General features: G+C 37.5%; 1 protein-coding gene across 1 annotated transcript; it reads left to right on the top strand.

Annotated features, from left to right (window-relative positions):
• Positions 1–2,616: 2,616 nt before the first annotated feature.
• eif5 (eukaryotic translation initiation factor 5) lies at positions 2,617–9,051 on the top strand. The gene is made up of 12 exons (XM_016503554.1): positions 2,617–2,714; positions 2,970–3,205; positions 3,711–3,990; positions 4,543–4,624; positions 4,708–4,880; positions 6,138–6,249; positions 6,477–6,598; positions 6,696–6,857; positions 6,951–7,112; positions 7,901–8,065; positions 8,431–8,565; positions 8,683–9,051. The coding sequence occupies exons 3-12, from the start codon at positions 3,919–3,921 to the stop codon at positions 8,779–8,781; spliced, it is 1,284 nt and encodes a 427-aa protein (XP_016359040.1). The 5' UTR covers positions 2,617–2,714; positions 2,970–3,205; positions 3,711–3,918; the 3' UTR covers positions 8,782–9,051.
• Positions 9,052–10,147: the final 1,096 nt, after the last annotated feature.

Genomic DNA, 10,147 nt, shown 5'->3' with positions numbered 1-10,147 from the left:
TCTTGCAGAAGTTTGTGTGCTATCTGGGTTGTGTACTGTGTTTTAGTTAAGGTCTTTGCTAATCAGACCATTCACATGCAATTACTAACACCTTTTTAATTATAAACATGTGTTTGTCATTACGCTGCCTATAAAACACTAGCAAAGTAAAGGGGTAATGTTGTGACTCAATAGGAGGATGATAGCTATATTTTGAGGTTCAGGTATGCTTTACAAGAATGCATTTATTTCTTTCTTTTATTATTCTTATTATTTTGTTTGGTTTTTTTGCATATGTTTTCAAACCTTATAAGTGTGTGTGAAAGGGAAGTTATGTTTAAAAAAATAAAACTGTGACAAGAAGAAAACAAGACAGAAATACCATTATGAGTTTTTATTTAAGTTTAGAAGTTGTTCCAGTGTTTTAACATTTAAACGATTATTTTTTTTGCACAGAACTTCTCCTGCTTTAGAAAAAAACTCGTTCACATTGCACAGATGTAGCTGGTATTGACAAGTATTTTCTGGCAAGGTGGAAAAGACGAGGGAAGAAAGTTGGGTGTGTTTGAGTATCGTTGTACTTCAACCATTGCATCTATTTCAGCCAGCCAGAAATCTGTAATCAGGGGCAACATTCATTTCATCAGCAGGGATAAGCACACAAGGGGAAAAACTAGCAAGAAAATGGTTGTTATTCTGGAACACCTCCGCCAGAGCACTGACTTCAATCCAGTTGGGAAATCTGTAATAAGACCAGAAGAATACCCATGTTCTCAACCTGTTTTGGCAGAGGTGGAGCAAATATTCCTTGGAGAATGTGCAAATAAATCACAAACAGAACCAAGTAAAGAAATAGCGTCTCTTATCAGAAGACTTACATTTGAATTTTTAATGCTATTAAAGAAAGAAATTCAATGTGGTGAAACATTAATGGTTAAATTGATATGATACCTATAAAGTCCATCTGCCTTATGTTTACCTGTTAATCCAATAATTAAAATTCTGTCATCCTTTACTCACCCTCATGTCATTCCAAATTTCTTTCTTCTTTGGAAGACAAAAGATATTTGGAAAAATGCTCTTCCTTTTGGCATCCATTGTATGGACACAAAATACAATGTAATTCAATGGGAACCAAAACTGTTTAGTTATCAAAATCCTTCAGAATTTCTTATTTTGTCTTCCACACAAGAAAGAAAGTCATACATGTTTGGACTTTCTACATGAGGGTGAGTAATTTATGACAGGACTTTCATTTTCGGGTGAACTATCCCCTTTACGAGTTCCTGCATTTCAAGTTCCAACTAGGCATGGTGGTGCTAGTAATGCTAATGGTTTAATTCCCAGTTAATGCTTGTACTGATAAGTGTATATAAATTATTATATGTATATGCTGTGCATCTTGCTAATGCATAAATCTAAATTACTGTCAACAAGAGGCCCATTCACCTTAATTCACCAAACAGAGGAATCACATTTGTTTTCACTTCAGAACAAGTGGACTGAGTTGCAATGTTCTCTTTTTTGCCTGTTTTGTTGCAGTAAAACACAACATTATAGCCCTTTATTCACTTATATAATGAATGCTAAAAAAATGTGTTTTCTCTAATGTTATAAATGTAGGATATTTTCCTTTGTACATGAAAGATAAAGGATTTTGTCACTGTAGCTTACAGCAGTAAACCCTCTGAACCTTGAAAATGCCACAGGTAATCCAGTGAACCCACACTGGCTGTTTGTCCTCTGCATTCCTCTCACTGGCCTACATCATGATGTGCACAGCCAGGAATCTTTTGTTCCAGTGGTTTGTAAACACATCCAGAGAATTCACTCTGTGTGTCATCCACTGTCCCAGACTATATGTGGAATTTGTGATGCTTCCAAAAGCAGAATATGTAAAAGGAGAGGCAAAAAAAGAAAAACATTGTAAAGTGGACAGTTTTCATGGCATCTGTTTGTATATAGTTTATATAGTTATATCTGTTTTGTATATGCTGAAATACTGAAACAATAAACATTTTGATCACAAAAAACATCATTATTGGAAAGAAATATTATTTGAAATATTTTAATTAGACAAAAGAAAAAATGGCAACACTCAAGCCAAGCCAAAACACTGTAGTTTTCTACAATCTAATATGACTTCCATCTTTATAAAGTTGTGATTTTATCCAATAGGCCTATATCAAGACAAATATGATGGGGGCATAATAATCCATAACAGTAATGACCCAATCAATTATTACAATTATTGCAAAAGAACAAAATGCACTTATGAAATATTGGTAAAAACAGACTGAAATCACATAAAGAATAAATTAAAATCAACATATTAATGAAAAATTTAGGGTTAGTCTGACAGAAGGCAAATATTTGGCTTGGGCATTGTCCATCATCTTTACCACTTCCATTTACACTGAGTAAAAAAAAAAACAAAACATGAAGCTTGGGTGGTGTTTTTAAATATCTGCATTTACCTATAAAATTATCAAAAGTAATAAGTTATTTAAAACAAAAGACACCTTTCCCAATCAGCAAGTAAAGTGGCATGCCAACTGTCCAATATGATTGATAGCAAAATTCGACAATTACAATAGAATCCAGTGAAGCGCAAGCCAATCAAAACATCCATTTAGGGCAGGGGGCGGGGCTAGTTTGTAGCCGAGTTAAGATTGGAAGTCACGAGGTCTTGTGTGCTCATTGTGGTTTAGCATACGAGCAGTAGCGTGCGAGAGGTGAGTAAAACTTCACGAAAACATGTTGGCCTATCCATTAGGGAATTCTTCTGAATAAGGAATTATTTTCTTTTAGTCACATTTGATAAATATATTCGGACTGTGGCTTGAGGGAAATACTGCGTGTTAGGTTTCTAGTAACTTAATGCTTCCATATGTTAGCTGTCTAGCTTTTATACGTCAGTCCTGTTAGTTCACAACGGCATTATTATGTATAGTTGCATAGTTTTGCTCATGAATGCGGTTTTATTTCAGGTCCCCTGTATTGAGGGCGTCGTGAGTTTTCTCTCCAGGGTTTGTCACTCTGCTCCGCAAGGTGTAACGTTAACTCAGTCAGGCACCGCCGTGCCGACCCCTAACCAGCGTTTCAAACTAAACGGACCAACTGAAACCAGTAGTTCACCTCTTCTCAGGGCGACCAGCGGTGTGTTTATGTCTTTGTTTTGCGAAAACGGTGAGTACCTGGACGACAGGAGCTACGGATGGGAAAGGTACGTTGATTTCTGTTATTTCTACTGTATTTTTCTCTCGCATGTGTGCGCGTGTACTCTCGCGATAGTTGGCTCGTTTAATCTGATGTAGGAGGTCGCGTCAGTCTTAATGTGTTGCATGCTGCACCGAATAAAATGGCGTCCTCCCATTTTGTGACGCACTCTGCAGCATAGTGTTCCTCAACAGAGGCCTGTTTGGGGTTTCATCCCATCAGCATGCAAGTAAATGCTGCACCCGAATGCCTGGGTCTGACTACGCCATTGTTTTCTATACTTAACAGCAATTTGATTCAGTATTGAGTTGTATGTAAACAGTACATTGACATGCAGACCCCAATATCACAATGACAGGTGGTCCTAGTAGATAACTAGCCAGGCTTATTGAGAATGGGCACACCTCGATTTATATGTCTGCTGTGGTTGATACTTGGCTGGTAGTGATGCCAAACTATGCGATACTTGTTGTTTTCTGCACTTAATCCTCATTCTCATGTCATTTTTGCAGTGCTATAGTGCAGTTGCCGGAACCTGTTTGGGGGGAACTTAGTCAGCGAGCTCGAAGCCTGGAGCCTCAGTGGCTGTGCCCTTTTCATGTCAGAGACAAAGTATTCTTGCAGTCGTTTATGTCATCACCTCCTCTTCAAACAGAAAATACTAATAATTGCCAATTCAAGATCTTCTCGTCTTGCTGATAAACCATACGTGAAGCCAAAATGTCCATCAATGTCAATCGCAGCGTGTCAGACCAGTTCTACCGCTATAAAATGCCCCGTCTCGTTGCTAAGGTGGGTTTTAAACTTATATGGCTGGGGTTCATATTTATTTCTTGATGATAAATGTTAATATAGATTAAATAAATGGATGGTATTTTATTATATATACACACACACACACAGTCAAACCAAAAAATTTTCAGAAACAAGATATACATTTTGATATTTTACTAGTGGCTGCTGGACACTAGTTCGTTTGTGTAAGTGAGGATAGCAAAACAAAGTAAACTGACATTATACCCAAAAATTCTACCAGTAAAATTGATAAAAAATTGGGACCAAAAATTATTCAGACACTTTGACCTGACCATGTTTTGCTTAAATGTTATCTGACATTATCAAGATGAATTTGTTCTGATACAGTTTGAGATCTTATCATATTTTATTACCATTTTCTAAACTATAGCGAATAAACTGTGATAATGTGTGCAATGTTGAAGGTGTCTGAATAAATGTTGGTTTGACTGTGTATATGTGTGTGTGTGTGTTAAAATGAATATTCACCATTATCCACATATATATGTAAAAATTACATATAATCTAAACCATGTTTGTTTTTCACAGGTGGAAGGCAAGGGGAATGGAATTAAGACCGTCATAGTCAACATGGTTGATGTTGCCAAGGCTCTGAATAGGCCTCCAACATGTGAGCAGTTTTTAAAAGCCATGTCACTCGTTTTCTTAAATATGGATTTTCCCATTTGACATTATACTGTAACCTCTGTTTAGATCCCACCAAATTCTTTGGTTGTGAGTTGGGAGCCCAAACCCAGTTTGATACCAAGAATGACCGCTACATCGTCAATGGATCTCATGAGGCAAACAAACTGCAAGACATGCTAGATGGATTCATTCATAAGTTTGTGCTGTGTCCTGAGTGTGACAATCCTGAAACTGATTTGGTAAATACATCCTCCATTTCCATTTTGCCATATACATTTAGATTTGCATAGAAGGGTCATGGTTGAAGTGAGACTATTAATGAACAGGTGCATTCTGGTGCATGTTGAACTGGGTGCCCTTTATATTTGAATGCATGTTGCTGAGTATGCAGGTCTCTATGGGTTCATGCATGTAGCTTCCATGTGTTAAGATTGTTTTGCAGGTGTACAGAGGAAATAAGCTGTGTCATTAATTGTATACAAGCCACCTTCAGTTTCTCACTGTTACATTCAGTCTCTTGTTTTCAGTTTCCAAAACCAATCAGCCAATGGCAGGAGGGTCTCGTCATAATGGGATTGTTAACCCAAAAATTAAAGTTCTGTCATTTAGGCCTCCTCGTGTCATTCCAAACCCATAAGACATTCATTCAAAGAGCACACACTTGTATCTGTCAGATCACCTGACAGCAAGCTGGATCAAACTGTATGCTTATGATATTGATGGAAGTGCTTAAAATAAAGCATGTCTCATGTTAAGGACAGCTCACTCTGTGTCCTTGCTATTTTTCAGATGCGCTTACAATATCAAACTACTCTGTTGACGTAAATGGTATTGTCTTATCCTAAATCATTTTTGAAAATACAAAAATACTATATAAAGTCGATATACCGCCCAGCCCTACTTATAGAACATCATATATCGATCACATATAATGGCAAACAGAAGCTCAAACATACCTGCTTGGTGCATGAGAACCAATGAGATTTGTTCTTGCATGTCGTGCAAGCACATTTAAGCTTCTGCAAGAACCAGTGAGGTTTGTTCTTGCGTCACACAAGTATGGTTGAGCATGGACTTTAAATGGAGGGACAGAAGTTTCTCGTTTCATTAAAAATTTCTTGTTTCGAGAGATGAAAAGCCTTGGGTGTTTAACTGACTTGAGAGCAATGTTCTTTTGCCCCTGCTGATTTTCCTCTGCAGTGCAGTACTGAGGACTTCCTGAGATTTTTGCATGATCTCAGCTGGCCTGGTTTCTGTTTCGTGCTGCAGTCAGCCTTCTATCCTCTCTGTAGGGTCATAAGACATACTGTAACACACAGGCCTAGACCTGTATACAGGGCAAAGCATGCATTTTTCCAGCAACAAAATTATTTCTGCAGGTTTCAAGTGCACAAAGCAATTGTGAGCAATTTGCCTCACAGGTTTGTAGCTGGATTCATTGTTGCACACCTGTTTATAGTTTAATAAAGTCACTTCAAATGTTCTCCTCATTGTAGCACGTTAATCCCAAGAAGCAGACCATTGGAAACTCCTGCAAGGCTTGTGGTTACCGAGGCATGTTGGACACCAGACACAAACTTTGCACCTTCATTCTCAAGAATCCACCAGGTAATTTCATTACTTTATTGTCATTTCATTACTTTAATGTTCCACAAACCTTTCAAATAAAACTGAAGGATGGGCTGGGTATTTCTGTGACCATAATCTATTTTGGGCTTAGTATGTGATTGTAAGCAGTATGTATATCTTGTAATGGTGGTCAAAAACTCTTATTTTCTGACCCATGGCATGTTGATTTGAAGTTCATGAACTAAACTCTATTTGTTAACTTCCAGAGAATGACAGTGGGTCTGTGAAAAAAGAAAAGGAAAAGAAGAACCGAAAGAAGGACAAAGAGAATGGCTCAAGTGGTGGAGAGGCTGGAAACCATAATGACATAGATGCCCCTGATGCTGTGGTAAGTGCTGCTTTGAGATCATCTTTTGAAAAACCACTTTCAGACTAACCAGCGTAAGAGATGAGAAATACTGGTGTTCAATGTGATCTAATGATAGAATGATGATGACGATGATGAAGACTGGGCTGAGGAGACCACAGAGGAGGCCCAGCGTCGCAGGATGGAGGAGATCAGCGAGCATGCCAAGGGTCTCACACTCACTGAGGACTTGGAAAAATCCCTGGAGGAGAGGGTCAACATATTTTACAACTTTGTGAAGGTGTTTGTCCTAATATTGTACTGAAAATTTGGGGATAATTGCTCTCTATATATAGACACTTATTCAGCACTGTTCTGTGTTTCTGCTCTTCAGGAAAAAAAGGACAGTGGCGCGATTGAATCTGCAGATAAAGAGATCTTGGCTGAGGCTGAAAGGCTGGATGTGAAGGCCATGGGTCCTCTGATTCTGAGCGAGCTGCTCTTTGATGAGAACATCCGTGAACAGATCAAGAAGTACAAGCGTCACTTCCTCAGGGTATGTCCTCATAGCTGTTAACATTTTTAACATTTAAAACAGTGATTCTCAACCTTTTTGATTCAAAGGACTACTGTTTCAATAGGACAACTATATTTGAAGCTTTGCCGTTTTAAGGGCTGAAGTTTTTTTTGTTGTTTTTTTCATGGTTCCCACTCATTTTGTCCAATGAGTTCACGTGACTTTTTTTCAGTCATTTGGCACTCACAGTTTAATGTATTATAAAATAAAATTCTAAACGAAATATTAAATATTTGGTATAGGCTATACCATACATCCACGTTTCCCAAGATAGTGGGAAACCTGGTTCTTCTGGTTTGCTGAGGGTGTGAATTGAAATGTCTTCATTTCTTTTTTTTTTTTTTTCAATGCTTTTTCCTTATTTTAAATCATTGAGGCCCTTGATTTAGAGTGTGACTTGAAACTGTAACTCTTGATAGCTTGAATGCTTCTAGTTACACTACAACAAACTTTTTTTATTTTATTTTGGTCAGTCAAACCCCTTAGATGTAAAATATTTACTTGGAAGTACCCCGAGATTTTGTTAATATTTCAGTAATTGAACATCAAATTCACATGTTCACGATGCTATGATTTTAATAATATTATAGTAATAGTATGATTTTGAACCGTTTGGGAAACCTGCACTACAACAGCAGTCTTCCTGTGTGTACAAACCTGATTACTTTTGTTAAAATGCACTAATGCTGCTTTTACAAATAACACTGTCATACTGGCTTGTTAATGCACTATATTAAGTGTAAGAAGTTTACATTCTCTGCCCACAGTTCTGCCACAACAATAAGAAAGCCCAGAAATATCTTCTGGGTGGCTTTGAGTGCCTGGTGAAGCTGCATCAGACTCAGCTCTTACCCAGAGTCCCCATTATACTCAAAGACCTATATGACGCGGATCTGCTGGAGGAAGATGTCATACTCGCATGGGCTGAAAAGGTAACCTGCCAACACACAGCCTCTAGACTTGACCTTCTAGAATCTCAGATGAAACTATGTAGGTCAGAGTTGAACGTGGCCCAGATCAGATGCCAAAAAATCTGATGATATAAGTAGTTTAGATGCATGAATCCAATTCTGATCTCTGGCAGGTCTCTGAAAAACCATAGATGGAAGGATGATGTGGTCAGTTACCTGTTACTAGGCAACCCTTGTTATTTTAGCCTGAGTGTCTGAGGGGGTTGTAATATGGTAACGTCTGTGACCTGCATGCGGCTGGAGAGCCCAGGGTCTGATGGCAGCAAGCATACTTGACTAGTCTAGTGTTCTAGAATTTAAGCTTGTTTGTGATGATTTTGCTATAGGTGTCTAAGAAGTATGTCTCCAAAGAGTTGGCTAAAGAGATTCATGCCAAGGCAGAGCCCTTTGTTAAATGGCTCAAGGAGGCAGAGGAGGAGAGTGAGGGCAGCGAGGAAGATGATGAGGATGACAATGTTGAGGTAAAAAAAGCTGCATTATCACTTTTCATAACCAGGATTTATAATAAGATCAAAGTAAATATAGAAGTTGTTAGATACTTATAGCACAGAATTTACTTTTATCTTCTTTTTCTCTAGGTGGTGTATTCCTCATCTGCCCGCGAGTTGAAAATGGAGACCACAAAACCTGAGAAGTCAGACAATGAGAAGGAGGACATTGATATTGATGCCATTTAAAGATGAAACCAAAAATCTTCAGTTGCCTCTTCACATATTGCTCCGCTTTTTTGTCAGTTGCATGCCTTTCACCTCCTTTGGCCTTTTCTTCAGCTCTAGGCCTGGGTTAGCGCACTGCTCAAAGCCTCTTATTTTAGTCTTTTCTCACCAGCTCTATTGATAAATTGTTGCTGTTGTTTGTATGCATGAGTTTCTTGGATTATAGAGCATAAATTCGAACGAGTTCCCCTTGTATTTTTGCAACTATTAAAGATTTGCCTGTGAATTCCACCCTTTTGTCTGTGTAGTCGATTTTGACAGTATTAATATTTAATATTATAAAGGCTGTTCAAAAGTTTGGGGTTAAGCCGCAGTTTTTTGAAGATGTTTCTTGAGCAGCAAATTAGCATCTTAGAATGATTTCTGAAGGATCATGTGACACTGAAGACTGGAGTAATGATGCTGAAAATTCAGCTTTGCGTCAGGAATAAATTACATTTTAAAATATACATATAGAAGTCATTTTAAATTGTAATATTTAACAATCACTTGTACTGTATTTTTAATAAAATAAATGCACACTTGGTGAGCATAAGATACTTTGTTCAAAAACATTTTTAAAAAATACTGACACTGAACTTTTCTGTAATGATAGTCGCTGTGGGGGAAATGGGTTGTGACTGCTAATAAGAATTACACTAGTTAGACATCAAGCACTCAGAAGTTTCCAAATCAGGCATTTATTAACCTTTTAATGTAGCACATTTAACGTAATGTTTTAGTTATGGGACTTTTGACAGGTCAAAATCAGACATTAGGCCATAAAATCCAGAACATGTAATACAGATCCAATAAATCATAGAAATACACAAAACACAACAGTCTGCACACGTCCATATAGAAAGACATAATTTCCTTCTTAATAACAGAAACAATCCTAACATTCTGCAAGCAGCTAACTACTACTACTTTAGCAACATTTATATCAAAGATCATAATTACTTTCCCTTTAGTCTTTGCACCAGTAGAAGACAGATCACAGTGTTTTGCCCTACACAGGGCGTTTTGTTAAATGCTATTTTCAAAAAGTACAAAATACATTAACGCAGGACTTAAACTATTACTACTTGATGTCAATTTTTGGCACCCACCCCCTTTTTTTATATACATTTTGGATGGTATTACATTGTGCAAAACGCAGATAAGCTAAAACATCCCACTAGTCTAATACTTCATCTCTCTCTACTGATTAGCTTACATTGATCTTAGTGCAACATGGGGGTAGTTTGACAACTACCAGCTTCTTTTCATTAACATTAATCTGCCAACTTAAACAACTGCATTTAACTCATTGACAAACAAAACTGTGATGGATGTGAGAATAACA

This window comes from Sinocyclocheilus anshuiensis, unplaced genomic scaffold, assembly GCF_001515605.1.
Source record: "Sinocyclocheilus anshuiensis isolate Anshui unplaced genomic scaffold, SAMN03320099.WGS_v1.1 scaffold1051, whole genome shotgun sequence".
Taxonomy (NCBI): Eukaryota; Metazoa; Chordata; class Actinopteri; order Cypriniformes; family Cyprinidae; genus Sinocyclocheilus; species Sinocyclocheilus anshuiensis.
Note: the sequence above shows the minus strand (reverse complement) of the source record. Positions and strands in the feature narration are given on the sequence as shown.

Bases quoted from the DNA above. Each gene is read 5' to 3' on its own strand.
- eif5 (XM_016503554.1), top strand. From the start codon at position 3,919: ATGTCCATCAATGTCAATCGCAGCGTGTCAGACCAGTTCTACCGCTAT. The intron at 4,625-4,707 runs GTGAGCAGTTTT...ACCTCTGTTTAG, and splicing joins TCTGAATAGGCCTCCAACAT to ATCCCACCAAATTCTTTGGT. The intron at 6,250-6,476 runs GTAATTTCATTA...GTTAACTTCCAG, and splicing joins CATTCTCAAGAATCCACCAG to AGAATGACAGTGGGTCTGTG.